Source organism: Canis lupus, chromosome 24, assembly GCF_048164855.1.
Source record: "Canis lupus baileyi chromosome 24, mCanLup2.hap1, whole genome shotgun sequence".
NCBI lineage: Eukaryota > Metazoa > Chordata > Mammalia > Carnivora > Canidae > Canis > Canis lupus.
The window spans coordinates 31,708,259-31,736,053 of NC_132861.1; the positions used below are offsets into that span (position 1 = coordinate 31,708,259).

At 47.2% G+C, this 27,795-nt stretch overlaps 1 protein-coding gene and 1 long non-coding RNA gene across 2 annotated transcripts; one reads left to right on the forward strand and one right to left on the reverse strand.

The window, feature by feature from the left end:
* LOC140615974 (uncharacterized) lies at positions 1-14,748 on the reverse strand. The gene is made up of 3 exons (XR_012016490.1): positions 14,339-14,748; positions 11,660-11,784; positions 1-185 (listed from the first exon to the last, which is right to left on the reverse strand). It is a non-coding gene; the product is annotated as an uncharacterized lncRNA (long non-coding RNA).
* On the forward strand, positions 10,854-27,768 carry CLU (clusterin). The gene is made up of 9 exons (XM_072796182.1): positions 10,854-11,024; positions 14,612-14,743; positions 16,302-16,450; positions 19,075-19,245; positions 20,919-21,324; positions 22,425-22,523; positions 25,676-25,905; positions 26,844-27,019; positions 27,520-27,768. Exons 2-9 carry the CDS (start codon positions 14,647-14,649, stop codon positions 27,527-27,529), a joined length of 1,338 nt encoding a protein of 445 aa, XP_072652283.1. The 5' UTR covers positions 10,854-11,024; positions 14,612-14,646; the 3' UTR covers positions 27,530-27,768.
* The last annotated feature ends 27 nt before the right edge of the window (positions 27,769-27,795 follow it).

Genomic DNA, 27,795 nt, shown 5'->3' on the forward strand with positions numbered 1-27,795 from the left:
AACAGTTTATTTCTCATTTATATCACAATCCATTACAGGTCAAGTGACTCTCTTACAAATGTTGGCTGGAGGATCCAGGCTTCTTCCATCCTGCAATGCTGCCATCTTTGGTAAGTAGCCTCCAAGGTTGATGACGAAGAATGGAAAGAGAGATTGGAAGATTGTGGATTGGAGATTGTCATGGCCTAGAAGAGACCCACTCACTATCAGCCATGTTCTACCGGCCAGAAGTCAGTCACATGACCTCAATCAAAGACAAGGGAGTAGGGTAACCCCTTAGCTGGGTTACCGAGAGGAAAGGGGGAAACATAGATGCTGCTGAGACCTCCAGTGCATTAGCAAATCCTTCTCAGACCCAGACCTTGGCAGAGTTTCACCCTGATTCTCTCAATAAGCTTTCTAATGCCATGGATTAAAACTTCGTGCAGTGTTACTGCCTTGTTAATGCTGCCTTGTTAATCACCCAAATAGTCATTCCTTGGAAGCAAAAGAATAAAATATTTTTGGGAGGCAAGTATGCTCACCACCATTCCACTAATGCTGCACAGGAGTACATTTTTGAAAGGACCCAGGGGGCCAGGCCATGGCATTTCGTAGCAGTGTTCCAGCAATGTTGGCCATAACAGAAAAATATAAATCCCATTTTCCTGTGGATTCCATTTAAAATAAGAAATGGAATTTCCTGGGGGGAATAAATCCATCGATATTCTCAGCTGAAGATGTTTGCCCAGAGAAGTGTTAAACTAGCCTCTGGCCCATTCTCCAAACAATGTGATATTTTCACAATTCTTAGTTTCCTATCTTTTATTGCTTTCCCTCAGAAATTCACCTAAGATTTCTCCCATGTCTATGGATTTTCCCCTCATTTCGCATTTATCAGTACCTGAATTTTTGAGAATGTCTATATATGGTGGTCAAGAGGTGCCCTGCAATACCACTCTTTACCAGTGGGCGATGCTATATAATATGAATTATTTAAGCCTGAGAAATTCTTAAGGGGGCTTTGTGTTGTCAAATGAATCCTTTATCTTATGAACTCTGTAAGGGTGAAGTTCTAAGAAAAGCAGTTTATTTTTAGTTTTTAAAAGATTTTATTTTTAGGTAATCTCTACACCCAATGCAGGCCTTGAACTTATGACCCTGAGAACAAGAGTCACATGTTCTACCCACTGAGCCAGCCAGGAACCTCTAAAGCAGTTTAATGACAAAGGCACATCAGAGCTTGGACAAATCTTTCAGATTAATATAATAATGTATTAGCAAAGATAAATACTTAGATTTTTCATCTGAATCAATTATAAATTCAGGAAGAACATGGCTGACTTCATTTGGGAATGGATATAGATGAAAAAAGAAGGAGCCTTGATGATGTGAGGGAAAGAGAAGTGTCGTTTAGCCAAACCATCCACTAGACAATGGCAAGGGATCCTTGTAGGAAATCCATAATTTGGATTATTGCAAAGAGGACTGGAAAAACCCCTGTATCCAGATAGAGAAGAATCATACATATTAAAATGGGAAGACCAGAGCTGGAGGGACATGAATGCTTTGGAGGAAGATCTTTTCCAAAGGATTTGGTACACAGCGATTTCTTTATAGCAGGCCTTCAGGAGACTGGGCTTTTAATGTGATAAGAAGGATCCTAATGGACAATCCTATCTGTACTCCGGATGGAGAAGACCCGGTAGGCATGCTTATTTCTTTGTTTCTCATTCAAAGCTGGAAGAGCAAAATTCAGAACAACCTTGAGAGGTGTCTACAGTACACTTATAAGATGAAATTCAAGAGAAAAAAGATAAAATTCAAGAGAAATAAATCAAACCATACATTTAGATTCACCAACAGTTTCACTAATGAAGGACAAAGCCTTAGTAATTCAGAGAAAAAGATGTAGCTGATATTTGGCTATGCAGGGCTTTCATTCCTTCATCACACAAACACGTAGCCAGGAGCTGTGCTAGTGCTGGGGATATGTTCCCTAACCTTGTGGATATTACAGTTTTGATATGAATAAAAAATAGAGTAAGACTACTAAAAACAAAAAACACCTGGGGCCTTTGATCTCAATAGTTGAAGTTTTGATTCAGGTAATTTAATAAGTATTTGTTAAGTACCTACTCTATGCTGGGCCATGTCTTAGAGAATGGGAGCTCAGAGCTGAATGGAGGTGGGGAAACATTTGAACTCTAATCTGATAAATTTCAGTCTAATATGCTTAGGTAAGAGTTTCTCCAACTTTTCCACTGCCACAATGACAGGGGTAGCAAAAATATCTTGGAAATCTTTCCTCTTATTCTGGAAAATGATGTTAAAGTTGCAGGCCATATCACCACGAAACAGTATTTGTTTTAATATAGAAGTAATTTTTTCTGGATTGGGGGTAGGTGTGGTGGCAGCCTGGAGGGGAAGGAAGGTGAGGAATGTGGCAGAGGACTGTTACATTAGTACTTTTTGTACCATTTGGTATTTTCAGATTATACACATATCTCCCTTTGATAAAAAGAAAACTTTATTTAGAAACAAAAACAATAGTTTAAATTACTTAAACTAGACATGTTATGCTGCCAAGTAGGAAGAAAGAATATAAAAATGTGAATTCTTCTCAAACCAATATGCACATTTAGTGCAATTATAATTATGATACCATTTTCTTTTCAAGCTAGACAAAATTAGAGTTCATACTGAAGAATTAATGTCCAAGGAGAGCCAAGAAAATTTGTAAAGGAAGAGTGAGAGAGATTACTTTTTTAAAATTTTATTTATTTATTCATAGAGACAGAGAGAGAGAGAGAGGCAGAGACACAGGCAGAGGGAGAAGCAGGCTCTATGCAGGGAGCCTGATGTGGGACTCGATCCTGGATCTCCAGGATCATGCCCTGGACTGAAGGCGGCGCTAAACCCCCGAGCCACCCGGGCTGCCTGGGAGATTACTTTTTTAGATATTAATTATTGTTTTAAAGCTATGTAATGAAAGTGATATGTTTCACAGGAATAAAAAAATAAATCAGAGGAATAAACTAGAAAATCCTAAAACAGATCCAAATTTACGTGGGATACTTCATAGATGACAAACTGGTATTTCAACTCAGCATGAATACAGTAGTTTATTTGATAAATCATGCTGACATAATTGGCTGCACGTCTGGAAAAAAATGAAGTTCCATCCTTGCCTCACCTCCCTCCTACACACACACACACCCTCACCACATATACCATATATCATGCACACACACACACATGCACACACACCCTCACCACATATACCATATATCATGCACACACACACATGCACACACACCCTCACCACATATACCATATATCATGCACACACACACATGCACACACACACACACACACACACACACACACAAGCTCTGCAAAATGGCAGTATGCAAAAAGCCAATGAGGTTTATCCAAGGTGCAATTATTGCAAAATGAAACACACACACACACACACACACACACAAAACCTACTGTGCACACACCATAAACATATACACATCATGCCACACACACACACACACACACACACACCTACAAACATACACACACACATTCCATTTGGATTCAATATCTAAATATGAAAGTTAACAGGAAGCCAAAAGAGGGATGCCTGGGTGGCTCAGGGATTGAGCACCTGCCTTCGGCTCAGGGCATGATCCTAGAGTCCCGGAATGGAGTCCCAGGATCGAGTCCCACATCGGGCTCCCTGCGTGGAGCCTGCTTCTCCCTCTGCCTGTGTCTCTGCCTCTCTCTCTCTCTCTCTCTGTGTGCCTCTCATGAATAAACAAATAAATTTTTTTTAAAAAAAGGAAGCTAACAGAAAATTAGAAGAATATCTATATTTTAGTGAGACATTCTTAAGACAGGAGACTTAGAAACTATAAAGGGAAAAAACAAATTTCACTACATAAAAATTTTAAGAACCTCCATAATTAAAGATAACAGACACTTAATAATGTGGTAGAAACATTTGCAATGCACATAAAATCACTTTATTTATTTATTTATTATTATTTTTTTAATATTTTATTTATTTATGACAGATACAGAGAGAGAGAGAGAGGCAGAGACACAGGCAGAGGGAGAAGCAGGCTCCATGCACCGGGAGCCCGATGTGGGATTCGATCCCGGGTCTCCAGGATCATGCCCTGGGCCAAAGGCAGGCACCAAACCGCTGCGCCACCCAGGGATCCCACTTTATTTATTTAAAGTGCTCCTATAAATTGATAGGAAGAAAGGATCAGAGTCCAATAAAATAAGCAAACAATGTGAATTGTCAAGTCACAGAGGAGGAAACTTGATTTAAAAATGATGAGTTGAGAGGATCCCTGGGTGCCTTCAGCCCAGGGCGTGATCCTGGAGTCCCGGATCAAGTCCCACATTGGGGTCCTTGCATGTGGAGCCTCCCTCTGCTTCTCTCTCTGTGTGTGTCTCTTGTGAATGAATAAATAAAATCTTTTTAAAATAAAATCTTTTTAAAAAATGATGAGTTGAGACGGCGCCTGGCTGGCTCAGTTGGTGGCATGTGTCACTCCTGGTCTCGGGATTGTGGCTTCAAGCCCCATGTTGGGTATAGAGATTACTTAAAAATAAAATCTTTTAAAAAAGTGATTAGTTGAAAACAATAAACAGGCAAAGGGATTAAGGTGGCAAAATGTCATTTTCACAAACCGGGTTGGCAAAAATTCAAAAGGCCAGCAGCATTCAGTCTGATGATGACATGGGAATGGACAATCTCAGAGAGTGGGAGTTACCACTACCGTTTTGGGGAACCATCAGGCAGTCTATGTTAATGTGAAGGCTACAATTCCCCTTTATCCTACACCTTCCCTTTTATCCAGTAATTCTCAATTTGTGAGTCTACCTTATGCCAGGAAAGGCACCAACATATGAAGATACATGTGGAAAAAAGAAAAAGATACATGTGGAAGACTGTTTATGGTGGCATGGCTTATAATGACAGAAAAAAAAATTGGAATAGGGGAATGAATGGCTGAATAAAATACGTATCTACGGAAAAGTATTGTTTATATCTATGTATGACCTGATGGGATAGCCATCATATCCATAATATTGTGGAAAAGAGTGAGCCGTATGTATAATATGATCTTATATTTATTTTTAAAAAGAAAAAAGATGAAATCCCTTATTAGTTTGTATATATAATATATATACAAACTAATATATATATTGTATAATATTTATACAAACTATATACAGATGTACATTCTAAATATAAATTTGTGGATAAATGGAAGCCCATTACTTTCCAAGCATGATATTTAGGAAGAAATCGGATAAAGATAGAAAGAGAGGAAGAAATGAAGGAAGGAAGGGAAGGAAGGAAAGGAAGGAAAATTGGTTACTCACTAAATATCAGCTTCTCTCCCTAAATTAGAGTGAAACTGCGGTCTGCTGCTCCTGTATCTTTGTGTGCTCTCAGCACCCCACAGCCTGACCCTGGGGTCAGTGTCAACTGATTTGAGAAGCACGGTGTATTATAACATGTTATAAAAGTAAGCAGAGAGTGCCTTGTGGGCATGGGGAGCTTTGTATTAAAGCTGTCCAAAGCTGGATCTTGTGTATGTTCCTAAAGCCACACCAGAGGAGCAGTGACAGAATGGAGCACCCTTGAGGTGGGGAGGAGCAGAGTGAGCTATCTGGCAACCTCAGTCTAGAGGAAGGGAGTAAAGGACCTGTATAAGGAAACAGGTCTGGGACGCCTGGGGGGGCTCAGTCCATTAAGCATCTGACTCTTGATTTTGGTTCAAGTCATGATCTCAGGGTTGTGAGATCAAGCCCCTAGTTGGGCTCCATACTCAGCAGAGAATCTGCTTGAGATTCTCTCTCTTTACCTCTGCCTCTCCCCCAACTTGTGCTCTCTCTAAATAAATAAATGAATAAAATCTTTTAAAAAAAGAAAGAGGGATATCTAAGTTGAGATAGAATCATTGTTTTCAAACGGTTGAAGGGCTGTCCTGCAGAAGAGGGATAACTTAACACATGGCACCTGAGAAATAAGACAGAGGATGGAGAAGTGATAAAGGGGCAGATTTCAGTTCCATATAAGCAAAATCTGCTACGTTTCTGTGACCCCTAGTTTTATCCTTTAGAAGATAGTGTAACCACACACATACTCTTCACAGTGACATAGGGACGCAGTGAGGTTGGACGGGTACAGAGTCGCCAGTCACTCATAGACTGGAAAACAGCCGTCCTCAGCTTTGGCCGTGCCTTGAAACTACCTAGGAAATCTGGGAAGTCCTGATGTTATCTCTGGCTGCACCCCAGCCTGCTCCAATCAGAACCTCAGGTGGTGGGACTCAGGCACCGGGCAGTTTTACAGCTCTCCAGGTGATTCCATTGTATGGTTCCACTGAAAACCGCTGATCTAAAGGAATAATCGAGTTGGAAAAAGTAGGTTTGACCGGAGACAGATCTAAGGGCCTATTAAAAGAAAATGCTCATTGGGGGCACCTGGGTGGCTCAGTCCCCGTTGAGGGGCTGGCTCTTGATTTTGGCTCAGGGCATGATCTCAGAGTCCTGGGATCAGCCCCATGTCAGGCTCCGGGCTCAGCAGGGAGTCTGCTCCAGCATTTTCTTTCTCTGTCTCTCTCCCTATTCCTCTGCTCCTCCCTCTCTCTCCCTCTCTCTCTCTCTTTCTGAAATAAATAATTTTTTAAAAATGCCCATTAATCGAAAGGAGAAAAAATGAGTGGGAAATATCAGAAAGGGAAACAGAACATGAAAGACTCCTAACTCTGGAAAACGGAAACGAACTAGGGGTGGTGGAAGGGGAGGTGGGCAGGGGGTGGGGGTGACTGGGTGACGGGCACTGAGGTGGGCACTTGATGGGCTGAGCGTTGGGTGTTGTTCTATATGTTGGCAAATTGAACACCAATAAAAAATAAATTTATAAAAAAATAAATAAAATGCCGATATCAATGAATTGGAGCTAAATGTTAGAGTTGACCAACTCTGGAGTAAAATCTAGACGATGTAGTCACTCAATAGAAAGTATAGCAGTGAAGATAAATTTAAGTAATATTAGTCTACTTAGAGGTCCATGCTGAGCAACTCGGAGGAGGCTAGCTTTGTATCTTTTCCCAAAAGGTTATTCCCCAGATGGGAGGATAGGGAAATGCAACTGATTGGGTGAAACTTTCTGTATGTTAGGGAGGCCCTGGAAAAGCATTCAGGACACCCCAATGTTCATAGCAGCTACGTCCACAAGAGCGAAACTGTGGAAGGAGCCACGATGTCTGACAGATGAGTGTATAAAGAAGATATGGTATAGGGATGCCTGGGTGGCTCAGTGGTTGAGCGTCTGCCTTTGGCTCAAGGTGTGATCCCGGAAGTCCTGGGATCGAGTCCCACATTGGGCTCCCTACATGGAGCCTGCTTCTCCCTCTGCCTGCATCTCTGCCTCTTTCTCTTTCTCTCTCTCTCTGTCTCTCGTGAATAAATAAATAAAATATTTTTAAAAAAGAAGATATGGTATATATATACAATGGAATATTGTATATATATACCATATATATCAGCTATCTGGGTTGGTTTTCCTGTACGGTTCCAATGGAATATTACTCAGCCACCAGAAAGGATGAATACCTATCATTTACTTTGATGTGGATGGAACTGGAAGGTATTATGCTGAGTAAAATAAGTCAGTTGGAGAAAGACAATCATCATATGGTTTCACTCATATGTGGAATATAAGAAATAGTGAAAGGGACCATAAGGGAAAGGAGGGAAACTGAGTGGGGAAAAATTAGAAAGGGAGACAAACCATGAGAGACTCCGAACTCTGGGAAACAAAGGGTTGCAGAAGGGGAGCTGGGTGGGGGGTTGGGATAAATGGGTGACGAGCACTAAGGAGGGCATGTGATGAGATGAGCCCTGGGTGTTATACTACCTGTTGGCAAATTTAATTTAAATAAAAAAAATATTTAAAAAAAAGCAAGCTGGGCACTGAGTTTACTGTATATTTTATTATGCATGATTTTTTTCATAGGTCTGTAATTGATGGAATATACCCATTTGACAATTAGGGCCTGGAGAGGTATTATTAATAACAGGTCACAAGGTACCTACTGCTCTTGTCTATTTCTGGCTTGTTCCAGCTATGTCGGCCGTGGTTAAGCTGTCATGCTGGTGGCACTGAGCTGGACAGTGTGGCAGTGATGAGAATGCATAACAAAGATACTGCCTAGCAGGGGTGAGAGATGGTGGGGCAAAGCATAGAGTGATAAATCAGATAAATCGATAAACATAAAGCTCTTTAGTTTTCCCTTCCCCCCTCCCTGATTGTCCCATGCTCCAGGAAAAAAAAAGCAAGCCACAAATCCTACACTGATTGCACAAGTCCAAGATGGGAGCAAAAAATGATTAAATGGCAGCATCTGCCAAAAAGATGATGACTTCTATATGAATCAGCCAAGTGACTCAGCAGCTGAACGAAAGCTCGTCTAGAGTGTTGGAGCTAGGGAAAAAGTGGTCAGCCTTCCCTGATATTGGCAGGTCCGCAGCTGGGCTCAGAGCGTCAAGAAGGGCAAGGTCCAGAAGGCCAAAGGACTGGGGAGGAATCCGCAAACATGGACAGGACAGGCAGCCACGAGCCAGGAGATCACTGGGAGAAGCAACTAGCTGCCTTCAGCTATCTGAAGGACTACGAGTGGGGAGATGGGTTGGTTTTCCTGTACGGTTCCAAAGGACAGAACTGAGCTTGGGGCTGGCCCCTGTGGGGCCAGACTCTGCCTTAACAGAAGAACCTAATGCTATGGACAGCTTTTCTCAACAACTGTTGCCATACAGGTAGTAAGCTCCCAGTCATTGGTGGCATTCAAACAGAGAGGCAGGATGATAGCCTGGGGGAACGTTGCTGGTGGTGGTGGAGAGTCAACACTGAAGTATGTTGTGAGAGCTTTCAAAATTTGCACTCTTTCCCTTAAAGTTTAATCTTCTGGGCCTTGTTTGCTTAGTAACTGGAGTGATCAAAGTTATCATTCCCCCGGGGGACCACAGTCCTGGCTGTGAATCATGTTATTTTCTTCCAAATCGCTTCTTCCTCTCCTCCCTTCCCCTACTTCAGCTGACTAAGGCAGATCTCCTTGCCTGTCCTCCAAAGTCTGATTTTTACAAATATAATTATCACAGATTTATGCCTCCTGTGCCGGATGCCGGGGGAGCCACAGAACAGAAAAGTTACAAGGAGTGTGCTCCAAAACAGCTTCTGTGACCTCAGTCATTGATATGCTAAGGAGGAGGCAGTTTCCATAGAGAATGTAGCTGTTACTGATAATTTGACTTTTTTTTTTTTAAAGAAAAATAAAATGAGGCCTCAGGAGAGAAATATTGTTCCACATTTTCACTGGATTTTTTTTTTTTTTTTTCCTTCTGGGCTGATTTTCTCAACACTTGGCATCATCTCAGGTTAGATTGAATGGGATCTTAGAGCTGACACCTTCCAAATTCTTCATTGTCTGGATGGAAGAAACTGAGGCCCCAAGGGCAAAGTGATTGTCCAAGGTCACCTAGCACCTTAGGGCAGAGCTAAGACTGTAGTCAGAAATCCAAGCACCCCCACTTCTTCTCAGGCCTAGAAAGCTCCATCCATGCTCCCTCCGGAAAAGGGGCAACCAGGGACTGAAGTTCAAGCTGTATCTCTGAAGTTGGGGGCAGAAAAACTCAGCCCCTGACCATACAGCTCTCCTCTAAAGCCTTCCATCTCATGTGGTTTTCAGAGTCGGCCACCCAAACCAGGATGCCTATACCCACCCTGCCTCCCCGCCTCCATCCATCAGCATGAGAGCCACCTCAGGCAGCTTGACTTTTCACCTGCTGTGCAAATGTCCTGGGGGTCCCGAGTGGGTGGCTCTGTCTCTTTTCCAAGAAGTGGCGATACCTCAGGGGCGTTGGGGTTGGTGTCCTCCCTGCCAGGGAGTGGCACAAAGACTCCCATCTCTGCATCACACCAAAGCCCTCTACTAAAGGGAGCCTCGAAGTAAGCTCCTCCTGTCAGTGGAGGGAACTGAGGCAGACCCAGCTGAGTGAGCCCCCTTGCAAACAGGACCCGCACATAATTTGCAAGGCAGGGTGCAAGACGAAAATTCGGGACCCCTTGTTCAGTAACTATGAGGAACTGCAGTGAGAGCCCTCAAGCCAAGTGTGGGAGTGTGGGGTCCCACACTATGAAGCCCACCCCTCTTGTCTGGACCCCAAGTGGATGGAGGCAATAATTGCTTACAGTTCGGGAATCAAGGAGCCAGGGGGACGTTCTGGTTCCCCAAATGTATACTCTGTTCACCCCCCCCCCCAAAACACATTCCTGTCTCCTCCTGGCCGGCAGATGTACCAAAAGACCATGGGTTCCCGTTTGGTTGGAGAAGTCGGTATTTCTTTCTTCCTGTGTGTTCCTCTCCAGCACAACCCCCCCCCCCCCCTCCATTCCACCCTGATTTCTGATGCTCTCCCACTTCAGTGGAACAACAGGGGCTCACTTCAATGTTTGAGAACTCTTGAGATTTTGGTCTGGGCACCGGCCGGGAGCGCGGGGGACCCCTGGAACCCCGTGCAGGGGTCGCCGAGCTGCGCACGTTCACTGGAGCTCTCCCCTCCTGAGGGCCGCGCCCCTCCAGCTCTGAGCCCCCGGGGGTGGGGATTGGTGCCCCGCAGGACCCCGCAGGACCCCGGGATCTGTCTCCCCGGCCTTTCTCGCTGCAGACGCCCTGCTTCCCCTACACCCCGCGCCCCGCACCGGGCCCTACGCGCGCCCCCTCCGGGCGCTGCCCGGAGCGCCATCCCCTCCCCCGCCCCCCTGCAGCCTCCGCGTCCCCTCCGGCGCCTGCTTCCAGAAAGCTCCCGGTGAATTCCACAGCATTCTTTGGGCGTGAGTCATGCAGGTTTGCAGCCAGCCCCAAAGGGGGTGTCGACCAGGCCGAGCGCTATAAATGAGCGCGCCTCGCGGTGCTCACCACGCGGCGTCGCCAGGAGCTGCGCACGGTCGCCGGCGCCGCTGACCGGTGAGCTGTCCCCACCTCTCCTGCCGGGCGCCGAGCCGCCGCGGGACCCCTGGGAGGGCGGGGATGGCACCCTGGAGAGGACAGGAAGGTCGCTGGTGCTCCCCGGGCAGCCGGAGCCGGAGCCGCGCCGCGGCTGGAGCGGGGAGCCGGGAAGGGAGGGGAGCCCGAGCCCCATCCCCAGGCCGCCCAGCTGGAGGCAGAACGGCTGCGGGTGGCGCCCAGGCTGCGACTCCGGAGCTCCTGTGCCCACCAGCTCCAGCCACAGTTCTGTGGGCCGAATAGAGCAGGTGTAATGACCCTCCTTTTGCAAGGATGGGGAACCGCTCCTGGCAGAACTAACGCTGTCGCCGAGGCTCGGACCAGCCGCTGGGGGAGCCGCTCTGCGCTCGGGCCTTCCTGGGGGGCATCCTCCCTGGTCAGGTACTGATCCCCGCCCGGGGCTGTCAGCTTGCCTGCTCGAGTCATCGTGGCTGCCCCTGGATTCTGTAGTTCTCTCCATAGTGTCTTTATAAGTACGCTCTGATTTAAGTACATGTTGCAACCACCTAGATCGCCCTCTTTCTGCTTCCTAAATGCACCAAGATCCATCAGAGAAAAGTCACAACCGCCATCAGATCTCAGACGTCTGGTCCTACCGTCTCATTTTATAGATGATAATCTGAGGCCTGGACAGGTTTAGGATCCTCTCCTAAGATAAACAGCATGTAGGTGTCGGAATCGGGGCTGGAACTGAAGGCTTGGTGTTCCAGAATTTCTGGATCTAATAATAGAAGAAGAAGAAGAAGCAGCAGTTGCTTATTATTGTTTTTAAAGAAAGGTTAGGAATTTAGGAATAAGTACTGATACAAAGAAAGGATGCCTGCTGGAGTGTTCATTATAATAGTGGGAGATGATGTGCACAATTTAAATGCCCAATCTTGTGGGATGGCAAAATAGAGTACACCAGAAAATGCACTATTCTACAGCCACAAAAGTGTGCTTTTAAAAACGATTTGAAGACAGTGAGTGTAAGGGATCTGATCGCATACCAGTGCATCCAAAACAGAAGGACATCTACCTCGGTGCTAGTATTTGCCTCTGGCTGGTATGAATTACAGGTGCCCCGTTTTTCTTTTCAGTTTAGTTTCTACATTTGGGGAGGTAGCAGGACAGGAGCTTGGGCCTTGGGCTTTGAAAACCATGCAGCACACTGGCTGTGTGACTACTTCTCCTTCGCCTAGGTCCCTGTGTCCTTCCCATGGCTCTCTCTGCTGTGGGTTAAACCTCCCTGGGGGAAAGAGGCTGCCTGGTGGTGGTGGGGACCCGAGGGCCTCGGCAGGGCTTGTCCAATCGTAAGATTTGGCAGCCGGGTGCCCAGGCCCGAGCTGAGAGGGGAGGAGGGTCAGCACACTCGGAGGGCAGTTCTGGTGCTGTCCTTGGACGAGCGGTATCAGTATCACATTCTGAATCAGACTCAGCATTAAAACAAGACACTGTCCCTCCCCAAGGGGAGTACTGGAAAGGAGCTGATCATTGCACTAGGCAAAGCCACACTGAGGGAACAGAGTTACCTGTTTCAGTTCCTCTGTCCCTCTCCAAACATGCCACCTCCTCCAACTTCCCTGATAGATTGTGCCAATGCCCATAATTGGTCCTAGGTCAGATTTCGAAAGAGTCGGGATTTACTATGATTATGTAAGACCCCTGTGTTTACAGAACACGTTCACATCTCTGAGGACCGTGTTAGGGACATTTTACAGATGAAGACAGTGAGGCTCAGGTTTAAGTGACATGGTGTCAGGGAAAGAGCACCGGACTGGAGGTTGGGAAGGCTGGGTTACCAGCAGACTGCAGACCTTGGGGAGCCCCATCCTGTCTCTGGGTTTGGCTTCCCCTCTCAGGTGGAGGGATTGGGATTTTTCTCGGCTGGGACCCAGTGGCTCCCCATGGAGCCCAGGCTCCTGGTGGGAGACTATACTGGCTGCTGGGTTTCTGGACTGCTCAGGCCGTGCTCTTGCCTTCAGCTCCTGTCTTCTGTCCAAACCCATTTCAGAGGCCCTTGTATGAATTTCTGAGACGTATCCAGGGGCCTGGCCTCTTCCCGAGAGGTGTTCTTGCTGGCTTTCTCTCTCTGGCGTGCCAAAAGCTCTGCTTCTCTTTGAGGCATTTCAGGCCCCAGTGAGCCTCCAGGGCAGAGCCCATGACCCGGGGCCTTCTGGCTAGCCTGAAACAGCCCCTCAGCTCAGCCACCCACCCTGTCTTTGGGGAAGGCAATGACCCACTCTCTTCTCCCACGCTGCTCCTTTGCTCTGTTGGCTGGTTTGGGAACCACCACTTGGCTGCTCTACTAATTACTTTCCGGGAGAGGCTTCCTTTATTCGTGTGCTACCAGCCGTCTATACGGGCCTGCCTGCCTGCCTGCCGAGCTGAGGGCAGGTTTTAGATGCTCACAATTTCAGGAAGGGAGGCCCCCACCTCCCTGTTCTCTTAGGGGAAACCAGGGTGTTCAGATAAGCAGTGGGGCGGGGAGGCCAGAAGATGGGCTGCTGGAGACAGGAGTTCTGTTTTATGCAACAACTTCAGCTTCTGGGAAAGTCCATTGTGTAAGATTGGGCTGTCCTGGGCACCCAGCAGTCAGCTGAAGGGTGGCAGGGGCACCTTGGCAGGGCACCCTACTGTGGGCTTAAAGGGAACAGCCATGCGAAAGGGACCTGGCAGCAGAGGCACACATCCATCCAGAGGGAACTTCTCCTGGGGAGGCGGGGGACCCACTTTGTCACCCCCTCTCTACGCTCTGAAGACAATTGCCCCCTGCTCTGCCGCATTTATATACTCAAAGTCTATGCAGGGAAGAGATCTCGGGTCTTGTGCCAGGGATGCCACATGGCATTTATTTTCTTTGCTGACCCAAAGGATTGGCTGTCACTGCCTCAGAAAGGCAGTTTTGGGTGGTGTTGAGGCTTGGTGGAGAAAAAGGGGTGACCGATTGGTGACGCCTGCGGTGGGCAGGATCCATGAGGCACACAGCCCAGGCGGTCTGCCTGAGTCCCGGAGCTGTCCCCACATTAGGGCTGGGGAAGGGGAGGGCCGGAAGAGTCATCTGAGAGGGGTTTTGAGGGTTTATTTGATATGAGCAGGTATCAGATAGATGTCCTTTCTAGATGCAGAAAGCACATGCTCAGACTTAGCTGTTCTGGGGGAGGAGGAGGGGGAGGAGGAGGAGGAGGACTGACGAAGAGGACGAGGAAGACGAGGAGGAGGAAGACGAGGAGGAGGAGGAGGAGGAGGAGGAGGAGAAGGAGAAGGGGGGCTGGACCTGAGCCCAGGGCTCTGACCAGAGTTCTCATTTCTTCTGTATTAGGCTGCTTCTCCTGTGGTTCCTCTCTGTACCTCCCTGCCGCCACTTTCTTTTGAAGGTGTCCAATGGCAAGTCTGGTCTTTTCTCCCAGTTTCCCTGGGGACAAAAACACGATAATGCCAGCTGAGGGGCCGGCTGAGGGCAGGGCCTCCGCAGGGCTCCGGGGAAGCTGCTGTAGGCTGCAGGCCCGGCCGGAAACCAGCAGGCCATCTAGCTGTTACCATGACAGTCTCCTGTTCTCTACAAACAGAGGCCTGCTGGGATTCCAGAATTGGAGAAGGAGGCATGATGAAGACTCTCCTGCTGCTGGTGGGGCTGCTGCTGACCTGGGACAATGGACGGGTTCTGGGAGACCAGGCTGTCTCAGACACCGAGCTCCAGGGTAAGTAGACCAGGTGTCCCCTCCTAGCACCCTTCCTCTTTGTCAGGGCTCAAAGTGGTAGAGGCCTTTTAATCCCATGCACCACAGCTGCTTTGCTCAGGCTGTCCTCTCTCTCAGAGCCTCCTCCCCCCAGCTACCTGGTCTAGATTCTTTGTGGTCAGGTGGGCTCCTAGGCATTTTTTTAGGTGTATCCCCAGCACTTTCTGGGGGCTGTATTATCCCTTTTGACTGTTCCCTCACCAGTCCGCTGTCCTGGGGCCTACACCTCCTCCATGAAGCCTGGCTCCTTTGAGCTTTTGTGAGCTCCCATTTTTGAGTCTCCATAGCACCTACTATATGTTTCTTTTACCTTTCCACCTGGAAAACCAATGCTCCATATCCAGGAAAGAGGAGACATCCTCCTGCAGAGCCCAGCTTGGCCTTTCCTGAAACCGATCCTCCCTCCGCCCTTCTCCCTCCTCCCCACTCTTGCCCTACAAGCTGACTGGTTCTCTGGGGTCATAGTTAAAAACCCAAACTTTGAGATCAAACTTGGGTATGTGTCTGGCTCTGTGACTCCTGTATTAACCTGGGGGCAAGTATCCGACCTCACTGCATCGGTGCAGTGAGGATGATGTCAGTGCAGAGAGGATTACACAAAAGGCATGTGACGGTCAGCTCAGTGCTTGCCTCAGGATAACCACCAGAAAAGCCTTAGCTGTTACTTCTTCAGTACTTTAGTCACATTGTCTCATTGCATTTGCCACACAATGTTGTGTCTTGATCACAGTCTCCCTGTGGAATGGTGCCATTAATTCATCTTTGTGTCCCCTATCACTCGGAACCGTGGAATAAGGAAGTTCAGATGCTTGGTTAAACTGCTTTCCAAAAACGCTTCTATCCAAAATAATATTTTACATTTTGATATTTAAACAGTTATGTTTCCAGGGTTTTACAAAAACATTTTACTAAATTCAAGTAACATATAGTGTATGATTAGTTTCAGGGGTAGAATTTAGTGATTCATCAGTTGCACTTAACACCAAGTGCTCATCACAACACATGCCCTCCTTAATGCCCATCCCCTAGTTACCCCCTCCCCTCCCCCACTTACCCACCAACGACCCTCAGTTTGTTTCCTAGAGTTAAGAGTCTCTTATGAATTGTCTCCCTCTCTGTTTTCGTCTTATTTTATTTTTCCTTCCCTTCCCCTATGTTCATCTGTTTTGTTTCTCAGGATTTTTTTTTTTTTTTTTTTTTTCCCATGAAAACTTTCTTCTGCAGCTGGGCAGGCTTGTTCTCTAGAGGCACAGGGGCATAGTGGCCTAGTGCTGCTTGCCATCCCGCCTCGCCTCCAGGGCATGCCTGCTCCAGTGGTTTGTGTTCCTGAACAGCTGGTGTAGTTGGTACTTGTGCCCTGTGATGAGAACCTATGTCAGGGAAAAGCTGGGGCCAGGAGGTGCTCCCTGCCTTGACAGTCCCTAGACTGAACTGACCTTCCCGACCATTCCAGCTGGTTCTAAGGTTATATCCATCTCTTTCTCTCTCCTCACTCTACCTCCCTGGCCTTCTGTTGCAGAAATGTCCACCGAAGGTAGTAAGTACATTAATAAGGAAATAAAAAATGCTCTCAAGGGGGTGAAACAGATAAAGACCCTAATAGAACAGACAAACGAAGAGCGCAAATCACTGCTCAGCAACCTGGAGGAAGCCAAGAAGAAGAAAGAGGTAAGGAAGAGCCAGCTGACCGCACCTCCCCCTTTCCCTCCCATCCCCCTCGCCACTGGAGTTCCCCTGCTGGAGGGGAGTGGTCACAGCTCCTCTGGTGCCCTGCTGGGTTGCCACGGTGACCCTCAGCCTTTTCAGGCTAGTGTCAGCTGATGCTGGGGCTGTAGTTAAGAAAGAAGGAAGGGAAAGAAGGAAGGTTTCTTTGCTTTTGAAAGCTTCAAAGGGTCAGATCTTGGATCTGGTTTCTTACCAGCCTGGCCCAGAGCCTGATGATGACCAGATTCATTTCAATAGATTTTTCTAAACCCTGACTATGCAAGCTCCAACGTAGGCTTTGGATAGGGTCTGTCCCAGGTCAGGAGGAGGATGGCTCCCTCCCTTTGGGAACCTTATCTAGTAGGGGCAATATCTTTGGGGTTAAAGCAGGTATACACTGTAGTACCCCATGGCTTTCTAGAGTTCTGACTACTTCATAAAGAGACACTTAACTCTGATGGTAAAAATAGTGGATCTAGCCTGGGCTTAATAAGTCAACAAAACTAAAATATCATAATGGAATAAACAACTTATTTTAAAAATCAGTAGTCTCCTGAAGGGTATTCTAAAAACCTATTCCCGTTGCCTCCATAACCCCTGATGAAGGAGATGCTAAGACAGGGTGACCTGCCACCTTCATGACCCATAATGCATAGTAAAGCATTTTAAAGGCTCTGAGAAGTTCTGCAGTAAAGACATTCACGGAACTTCATTTAACCCTGTGTTTTCCAAACCGAGTTGATCTGGGAATCCTTTTTTCTCCCCATGATAGCTTTAACACAATTCCCTGGAAGCCACTTAATGAAATGCTGGCCTGGATGCGGCTCTTTCTTTTGACACTTAATGCCTTTCCTTGGCATCAATGTGTTTCCTCACTATTCTATGAGAACCCTCCAGATGCTCATAGAGAAGTGTCCGGCAAGTCCTGTTCTTGATTTTTTGTGCTTGTCATCAGAGTTTGGTACTCTACAACCAGGTCCTGTGATAAAGGGCATTAAGTTTAGGAAAAGACTCCATGACTAGAAGGAATAGGTGAACAGGAAAGAAGAGAAAGGAAGGAAGTGGGTGGTACAGTTGATGCTTGTGAATTGGCATGGTAGGAGGTGTGGTGGCCTTCCCAGCAGGAGCAGGGAACCAGGAGAGCCTGCGCACCTGGATCTGCAGAGGGATCTCAGATAACTCAAACTCTTCCTGGTCAGCTCTTCTCAACACAGCTTTGTTTGGGGTGTGGATGCCCTACTTAATCCTTGTTGAAGGGTTAATATGCTCATCTGTCGAGATTTCAATACAGAAAAGTGGAAGAGAAGTTTTCCATAACCCTTTTACATATGGACAATTTACTGTTAACATTTGATTTGTTTATTACTCCTTTTTCCCCTCCTCCATACTCTTCTGATAGCCACTGTATTCAAAATTGCAAATTGGTAACATGAAAAATGCTTGTTATATTATTTAAAACTTAACTATGAACACCCTAGCAAAGCTATACTTCTGGCCTCTTTGTGGACCACAATTTGCTCGACGTGCTTTCTAGTTTTAAGCATACAGGTTGATTCCAGTATTTTTTTTCCATCATAAATGAATCTGTAACAAATATTTTTCATGAATATGGATTTCCTCTTTATGGCAGGAATTCTTTGGGATGGACTCTTACAGAGTTATTAGGCCAAATGACATGGATGTGCCAGAGCATTTTGGTAGTTGTGACTTTGATTTTGAGAGCTTGCTAATTTCCATTGCATGCCAGGGACTGGGGCTGCAATAGATGAGTAAGATTCAGAGCACCTCCGGAAGCTTTGGAAGACAACATTTATTTTTATTTTTAAATTTTTTTTCAGATTTTATTTATTTATTCATGAGAGATACAGAGAGAGAGAGAGAGAGAGGCAGAGACACAGGCAGAGGGAGAAACAGGCTCGATGCAGGAAGCCTGATGTGGGACTCAATCCTTGGACTCCAGGATCACACCCTGGGCTGAAGGCAGACACTAAACCACTGAGCCACCCAGGGATCCCTGGAAGACAACATTTAAACACCAGAAATTGAGAATAGAAATACAGTGTAAGTGAGAGGTAAATCCTGGAGTCAAGACTCAGGGCAGCATTAGAGAAAGGGAATTCTAGTGGCTGGGGAAGATGGAAAGAAGAGCCAGTTCTTGGAAGTTGAGAAGATGTGAGTTTTTTTTAAAGATTTTAATTATTTATTCATGAGAGACACACAGAGAGAGAGAGAGAGAGGCAGAGACATAGACAGAGGGAGAAGCAGGCTCCATGCAGGAATCCTGATGCAGAACTCTATCCCAGAACTCTGGGATCACGTCCTGAGCCAAAGGCAAATGCGCAACCACTGAGCAACCCAGGCATCCCAAGCCACCCAGGCGTCCCAAGAAGATGTTTAAAGCTGCGTGGGGAGGGAATTCCAGGTGAGAGAGGGAATGCAGGAGTCAGAGGAGGAGACAAGCACGCCATGTGGCTGGACATAGGAAGGTCCGCCCTAGGGGCTGGAGGGCCCGGCATCACGGTGCCTGCTTGGAGAGGGTGAAGCCTTTGGTTTCTGTATGGCTAACCTGGCCTTATGTCCTCCTGTAGGATGCACTAAATGATACCAAGGATTCTGAAACGAAGCTGAAGGCGTCCCAGGGGGTGTGCAATGACACCATGATGGCCCTCTGGGAGGAGTGCAAGCCCTGCCTGAAACAGACCTGCATGAAGTTCTACGCACGTGTCTGCAGAAGTGGCTCGGGGCTAGTTGGCCACCAGGTGAAGGGACATGCTGCTGGGTACAGCTAGGCTCTGAGTGGGGGAGGAGAGAACTGAGTGAAATATGCTTCTGCGCCCAATTCCAACGTGTGGGGGTGTTCCTCACACCAGGCAATTCTTCCCCCAGCTGGGTGCCTACAAATCAGCTCAAATCTGACACTGTCTACCTGGAGACAGCATCAGATCTCAAGGGCTAAGGCCTCAGACCCACAAGACTGTCCTCCCTACCCTCCAGCTTCAGGCACCAGTCACAGGTCTGGGTTGTTACCTGTGCTTCTGTCCAACTGGCTATAGATCGGAGGTTCCCATAGCTCTCTCCTTGGGTTCAATTAATTTGCTAGAGCAGCTCACAACTCAGAGACACTTTTGACTTATTAGGTTATTGGTTTATTATTAAAGGATATAACTCAGAAAAGCCAGATGGAGGCAATGCATAGCTCAAGGTATGGAGAAGGGGTGGGGACCTTCCATGCCCTCTGAGAGGGCGCCACGCTCCTGGATCTTTACATGATCAGCAAACCACAGCTTGTCAAGCCCATCCTTTTGGGTTTTTATGGAGTCTTCCCCACATAGGCATGATTGATAAAATCACTGCTGATGGATTCGAATTCCAGCTCCTCTCCCATCCCCAGAAGTCAGGAGATGGAATTAAAAACTCCATCATTCTAATCTTGTTTGGTTCCTCCAGCTACCAGTCCCCATCCTGGGTGCTTTGCAAAAGCCACCTCATTAACATAACAAAAGACCGTTATTGCTCTCATCTCAGGAAATTCTAAGGGTTTTAGGAACCAGACCAGTGCCAAATATACACTTTCATTTTATTTTTTTAAGATTTTACTTTTTATTCATGAGAGACACAGAGAGAGAGAGGCAGAGACCTAGGTAGAGGGAGAAGCAGGCTCCCTATAGGGAGCCCAACGCAGGACTTGATCTCAGGACGTGGGATCAAGCCCTGAGCCGAAGGTACATGCTCAATAGCTGAGCCACCTGGGGGTCCCAAATATATACTTCTTATTTTAAATCACAGTATCATGGCTTCAGGCCATGCCAGATGGAATTGATTCACATGCCAGATGCAATTGGTCAGCTCTGGCTGCATTTGGGCCTGGAGTGCCACGACGTCAGTTGGCAATGTTGGCTACAAGTGTGCAAATGTAAAGTCATTAAAAGCACCTGTGCCATCTGCTGGATGATTCTTACCCAGATATTATTAGCTGGATAACATAACAAATGACTTCATAGTATGGCAAATCCCTGGGTCCCCACTTAGGCAGAAAGAATTAAGCATTTTAGCACGTTAATATTGATCCCATCCTCTCCTGCCAGCCTCGCCTGGTCTGAACTCATGAAGGCCTATCAGTTGGCCCCTGGCTGACTCGAGGTGTGGGGATCCTTCGTGGCCAAAGAGGAGACTAGTCTCAGGTGACAGGAGTTTCTGCATCTCTTGGCCTCAGACATCCTCCCAGGCTCTTCCCTGTTGCGTGGATAGAATGGAAGGCCATTGGGGGGCCAGGGAGCCGGTCCTAGCAGAACCTTTGGTCATGTGCTATGTGACCGAGGAGACTGAGGGGCCGCAAAGGGCCAGGACTGGCCCTTTTCCACGAGCAGGAAGTGCAGGAGGCAGCTGGGACCTAGGCGAGCTTCTCCTAACTTCCCCATTCTGCCTGTGACAGCTCGAGGAGTTCCTGAACCAGAGTTCTCCCTTCTACTTCTGGATGAATGGCGATCGTATCGACTCCCTGCTGGAGAACGACCGGCAGCAGACCCACGCCCTGGACGTCATGCAGGACAGCTTCAACCGGGCATCCAGCATCATGGATGAGCTTTTCCAGGACAGATTCTTCACCCGGGAGCCCCAGGATACTTACCACTACTCACCCTTCAGCTTATTCCAGAGGAGGCCTTTCTTCAATCCCAAATTTCGCATCGCCCGGAACATAATACCTTTCCCTAGATTCCAGCCCTTAAACTTCCATGACATGTTTCAGCCCTTCTTTGACATGATACACCAGGCTCAACAGGCCATGGATGTCAACCTGCATAGAATTCCTTACCACTTCCCAATTGAATTCCCAGAAGGTTAGAAAGCTGTCTCGTTTTTCCTAAGATGGGATGGGAACTAGCAGGTTATTGAGAAGCCTGTTAGATTCTAAGAACTATGCTAAGGGCTTGGCGTGTTTCATCTCAGTTTACGCCAGCAGTCCCATGAAGGTGGTATTGTCTCCCTTTAAGGAGAAAAATATGACAGAGAGATGATGAAACATGTCTGACCTGGTAAAGGCGGACCCAGTCAGAATTAGCCCTGCCGGACTGGGAATCTGTGTTCTTTCAAGTTTACCATGCCCCTTCCAGCAACTGGTAGGCAGGGCATTGATTACTCCTTTCTAGAGAACCAGACCCTTTGTCTTGGCAACTCAGGTGACTTTATGGGGATGCCATGCATATAGTGGTGACAAATTATATAATCAATCCATGTTACAGTTTAGAAAGCTGTTCTTGGCTATGACCTTGGGGCCTGGCAGAGAATGGGCATGCATGAATATTTTTTGAATGAATCAGGTCTAATACAGACATGAAAAGTTAATACTTTTAGAGGTAATTTCCTTCGTTGAATTAATAGACATGGTTTGCTGACACTGTCTCCTAAATACTACAATTTGACTGGCACCAAGTTTGGCTTGAAATTGTTTGGAAGATACAGGAGGACATTGAATGGAACAGCATCTACTGTGTATCTATAATTGAGGGGGAGCCTTGTGTTACAAGGAGGCTCTAAGGAGGATCCCATTCCTGCCTTCAAGGGGCTTGCTGATTGGCTAGGGGGAGAGAGATGAGCCAGATAGAATGCAGGGCACACAGGGTTTTAATGCCAAAGAGAAGTGCATATAGCTATGGCAGTGTGGAGGTAGGAAGGTCTCATCGGATGGAGATGGTGGGAGGTGAGGCCATACCCAGCTGAGGGATCCCCTGGAACCACCTCCTCGTCCCTCTGCAGGGAGCCCTGATCAGCGAGGCCTGAGTCTGCAGGTAGACAGCTCATTTCCAACCTGCTCTGCCCACAGAAGCATTTCAAAGGGGCAGACGGTAGTGTGGAAGGGATCAGAGGGGTGGCCCATCATTATGTTGCTCTGTGTGGTGCCTCAGCATAACTGACTCCCTCTTCCCTGGTGTGTCTCCAGAAGATAACCGCACCGTGTGCAAGGAGATCCGTCACAACTCCACAGGGTGCCTGAAAATGAAGGACCAGTGTGAAAAGTGCCAGGAGATCTTGTCAGTGGGTGAGTTGGGGAGCTTTGGGTCCCTGGTATATCACTGGGGCTCTCCTTAGAGGATCAGACACATGGGACTTGAAATTCCAGCTGCGCTGCCTTCTAGCTGTGGTACTGGGGGAGGTCCTTGGCTCTGCTCCATGTGGGCCCCCATCTGTAGACAAGGGTTAAGATGTATGGGTGTCCCAGAAATTGGGGAGATACCTTTTTTTTGATTTTCCTAGCTATTCTCTTCCCAAGAGCTGAACCTGGTAGGCCTCCTCATTTCTTCCTGTAGATGATGGAATCTTAGATAATATGCAATCTGTTAACAAACACCATGACACTGTGAGCACTGTTCGCACTATTGTTAAACACTTGGCAAACATTTACTCATTTCCTCAGAATGACCCTGAGTTGCGTACGGTTCCAGTGCCTATCTTACAGAGGTGAAAAAGCTCGTAGTCACAGGAAGGTTGGGTAACTTCCCTAGATTATAGGATGCCTTGGAGAGCTAGGTGTTGGGGATGTGTTCTGGGGTCACTGGTAGTGGTACCTTGGCGTCCCAGCAAAATACCCTTTGGTTGGTCGGTCCCAAAAGCAAAGAAAATAGGGTTGACCATTGAACAACGAGGCGGTAACAAGCCATCCATAAACATGTATTTCATATGTAACTTGTATTATATACTGTATTCTTAAAATAAACTAGAGAAAAAAAATCATCAAGAAAATCATAAAGAAGAGAAAACTATGTTTACAGTACTGCCCTGTGAAGAACCCGCGTCTAAGTGGACACAGTTCAAACTGTGTTGTTCGAGGGTCACCTGTACTTCCCTTCAGCTGTTCCCCCCTCAGCTTTATCAGATCTGTTCCTTGGCTCATTTCTTCCTACTTTGAGTAGCAGCTGTCAAAGCCTCTGCAATGGCTCCTGGCACACAATAGTCTCTGTTCCAAAAGAGTTAATTATTTTCCCTTGGACATAGCAGATCAATCTCGTGGCTTCGCTCTTACTCAATACGCTTGGGTTTGCCAGGGCAAGCCTTCAGAGTCTAGTTAAATATTCCTAGCCTCACGCCTATAATTTTCAAAGCCACTGCAAATAAATACAAGTGCTGTGAGGGGCCGATGGATGAGGTGTAGATGAGTCCTCAACCAAACCTCTTGGGTTTTCCTCCATCAAATATCGTAGAGTAGCACAGATCACACAGCTTCTCACCACAAGAAAATCATGTGTAGGGCCAGAAGATTAGAGGCACAGATGCCCAGGCTCAAATTGGCACTCCCAGCGCTGATCTTAATGGTCCTGGATCACAGCTTTCCTACACTGCCTTCTCTTCTACGCTGACCAAGAGTTACTGTCTCTTATTTAAGATGCGAGCAGCCAAATGAGCACGCACCGCATGAACGCTCTAGACCAGGGTTTCTCAGCCTCGGCACTATTAACATTTTGGACCAGATTGCCTTCTTCTTCTTTTTTAAGATTTTATTTATTTGAGAGAGAGAGAGAGAGAGAGCATGAGCGAGGGGAGGGTCAGAGAGAGAGACAGACTGCCCGCTGAGCAGGGAGCCCGATGTGGGGCTTGATCCCAGGACCCCGGGATCATGACCTGAGCTGAAGGCTGACAAGCCACTCAGGGACCCCCAGACTGGATCACTTTTTGTCATGAGGGGCTGTCCTGTATGCTGTGGAATGTTTAGCAGCACCCTTGGGTTCTACCCTCTACGCACCAGTTGCCTCCCCTCCCCACCAGTTGTGACAACCAAAACTATTTTCAGACCTTGCCAAATATCCCCCTGTTGGGGGGAGGGGGCAGCAGAGCCCCTGGTTGCGATCCACTGCTCTAGACTGCGTCTCGGTTCTCAATGACTTTTCTCATTTTTAAATTTTTCCCTGGTGGAAGAGTTAAGGTTATTCACTATGTTATCTTTTTTAACCTGGCTTTTATCTTTTGCCCCAGCTAACATTTTAAAAATTCTAACACAAATGATTAAATTTACTAGGACGACTTATGGTAACCCTTTATAGGAAATGTAACATGCAAAGATCTTTTTTCCCCTGGCTTGCTAGGGTCTCATGTACCATCCTCGGGACATTTTTGAAAAAATTAGGGAATGAAAATCAATAGCTTTTAAAGAGAAAGTGAGTAGTTAACCAGCTCTGATCAATCTGACAACCTTCAGTGGGCATCCCAGGACCAAAAGCAGTCACCTGTGTCTTCTCTATGCTCCTGGTGAGCTTGTTGATCTGCCATGGTGGGACCCCTAAGCCATCAGGCTGCTGTGCTTTGTGCCCCAAGGATCCTGGCCGGCTCTTGAACTCACGGACGGTTGGCACTAGATTTCTAGCTCTTGCAGATATGCTCAAAACAGGCGTGGAGAATTTTCCAGAGCCACAGATGGAGAGAGGAAGAGCCTACTCTGTAGGGGTTAAGTTCCTGGGTTCAAGTCTCAATTTCATCCCTGGTAATATTTAAGGTCAAAGAGATGTGATTTTTGAAGATAGTGGATTTCTAAAGCACTCGCATAGGTGCCCCACAAATGGCAGCTGTGAGTGACGCTCCCTCTCTCTGGAGATGATCTGTCCAGGGACTAGGGCAGCAAGAGTAGCTCCAGGTCTGAGCACATAGACTGCGATCAATGCTTCTCCAAAGTGTGGTCAAGCCCTTTGTCACCAGTCCCCAAGGAGAGAAGGCTCTTGCGCCCAAAGGTAAATCACTGGTGTCACCAAGGACACTGTTTAGTTCAGGTGACACTGTTTTCCAGATCAAGACTTTGTTGATGAAAGAAGCTGCGTGTTGATTTACACTCTGGGGCAAGCTCCGTATTTTGTTACAGTCTGACAGCCCGTGGCCTGTGGTTGGGTCTTCAGAGTAGCTCTGCTGTAGGTCCTGGCCCCAGGAACTGATTTCCATTCATGTTTTTTTTTTTTTTTTAAAGATGCTATTTATTTATTCATGAGAGACACAGAGAGAAACAGGGACATAGGCCGAGGGAGAAGCAGGCTCCCTGCAGGGAGCTGGATGCGGGACTCGATCCCAGGACCCCAGGATCACACCCTGAGCCAAAGGCAGACGCTTCATCACTGAGCCACCCAGGCGCCCCTCCTTTCATGTTTTGATCCCTTGCTAGCCTGCCCTTCACACGTCTGCCTTTTTTTTTTTCTTTTCCCCATCTCTGGGCAGATTGTTCTTCCAACAACCCTGCGCAGGTCCAGCTGCGACAGGAACTTAGTAATTCCCTCCAGATTGCGGAGAAGTTCACCAAGCTCTACGACGAGCTGCTGCAGTCCTACCAGGAGAAGATGTTCAACACGTCCTCCCTGCTGAAGCAGCTGAACGAGCAGTTTAGCTGGGTGTCCCAACTGGCTAACCTCACTCAAAGTGAAGACCCATTCTATCTCCAGGTCACGACGGTGAGTCACATGCTGACCACACTCTGAAGCTCAGGGCCCCTGGGTGTGGTCTGGAGGGGATGTGACCCTCCCCTGGGAGCAGAATGGGATGAAGCTGTTAAAGGGGGCACTTATACTTTGGATTGAGCATTTGTCATATGGCGGGAAACCTAAAAACTTTTAAGTACATTGTTGCAGGGAAAAGCCTCATCTCCCAGTGAGATGAATGTCGTGCCCCTATTAGTAGTATTTAGAAAGGGTGGAGGAGCAAAGGGAGAGGAAGAAAGAGAATCTTAAGCAGGCTCTGTATCTAGTACGGAACCTGACGTGGGGCTTGATCTCATGACCTGAGCCGAAATCAAGAGTCGGATGTTTACCGACTGAGCCACCTGGTGCTCCCATCAAAACCCCATTTTATGGTTGAAGAAAGTGAGAGATTCAACAGCTTGCCCAAGACTTGATAACGGATAGGTGATGCGCCTGGGTGTTGGAACCTGTCCGCCTAGTTGAAAAGCCTGTGCTCTTTCCACGAAGCTGCCTCGCTGCTCTACGCTAGGTAGCATGGCTCATGAATTGGTGCGTTATTATTTACCAGTGATAGGAAGCTTCTCTCTAGTGCTGGGAACCTTTTCTTGTTTTTCTTTTCCGGATTCCTTTTCTGCCACTACCCCAGCAGGTGGCTTCCCAAAGAACATGTAGGGGCTTAGAAACCACTTTTCCTCTGTGGAACTCCCCATGGGCTGGTCATCTGCATATAGTGTTTACACCTACAACCAAATGTCTCTGAATTAGGGCATTTCTGTTCATTGAATCGGAAAGATCTCAAACTTAGTAAAAAGCTTGTCCAGACTGAAGCCTGGCTTTTTTGTTTGTTTGTTTGTTTTTTGTTTTTTGTTTTTTTCAAAATGAGTCCATGTTGACCAATATTTCAGTCCTTCTCTTATCTTTTTTCCTCCTAGGTGGGTTCTCAGACTTCTGACTCCAATGTTCCCGTGGGCTTCACTAAGGTGGTTGTGAAGCTCTTTGATTCTGATCCCATCACGGTGATGATCCCAGAAGCAGTCTCCAGGAACAATCCTAAATTTATGGAGACTGTGGCAGAGAAGGCTCTTCAGGAGTATCGCCAAAAGCACCGGTGAGTATGCAGGCCTTACCTGTGGTCCTTCCAGGCTCAGCAGGTGTCCAGGAGCCAGAAGAAATGCAGCATATCCAGCCTGGGAATGATTGTTCCCATAGCCAGAGCCAGGCAGGAAGCCAGAAAAATCACTGGAAATTTTATTTCTCCTTTGGAGAATGTTTTCTTTCTTTCTTTCTTTCTTTCTTTCTTTCTTTCTTTCTTTCTTTCTTTCTTTCTTTCTTTCTTTCTTTCAAGATTTTATTTATTTATTCATGAGAGACACAGAGAGAGAGGCAGAGACATAGGCAGAAGGAGAAGCAGGCTCCCTGTGGGGAGTCCGATGTGGGATTCAATCCCAGGACCCCGGGATCACTACCTGAGCCTAAGGCAGATGCTCAACCACTGAGCCACCCAGGCACCCTTGTTCTTTCTTTCTTTATAAGCATTTGAGTATTGGTTGCTGCCCCTCTGTGCATGTCCAGCCCTCACCTTCTCTTCTCCTCTGTTTTTGTTTTCAGAGAGGAATGAGATGTGAACATTGCTTCTCCAAATATGGGAGGGCTGAGTTCCTTTGACCCCAAGATGAGTGCTAGGCCCCTAGAGAGAGCTCTGCATGTCACCAAGTGACCAGGCCTTGCCTCGAGGCGCTCCTGTCTCCTAACCCAGCTTTCCTTCCTCTGGACTCCGCACTGTAACGCCTACGTTTGCTGATCATGGGAAGAACTCCTGTATGCCACTAACTCAATAAAACCGCCAAGGAATCTGAATGTGCTGGGGTGTCGTCCTTTTATGCT

Excerpts from the sequence above, each read along its gene's own strand:
- CLU (XM_072796182.1), top strand. The coding sequence starts at position 14,647 with ATGATGAAGACTCTCCTGCTGCTGGTGGGGCTGCTGCTGACCTGGGAC. Across the intron at positions 14,744-16,301 it reads CTCAGACACCGAGCTCCAGG|AAATGTCCACCGAAGGTAGT; the intron begins GTAAGTAGACCA and ends CTTCTGTTGCAG. Across the intron at positions 25,906-26,843 it reads TCTATCTCCAGGTCACGACG|GTGGGTTCTCAGACTTCTGA; the intron begins GTGAGTCACATG and ends TTTTCCTCCTAG.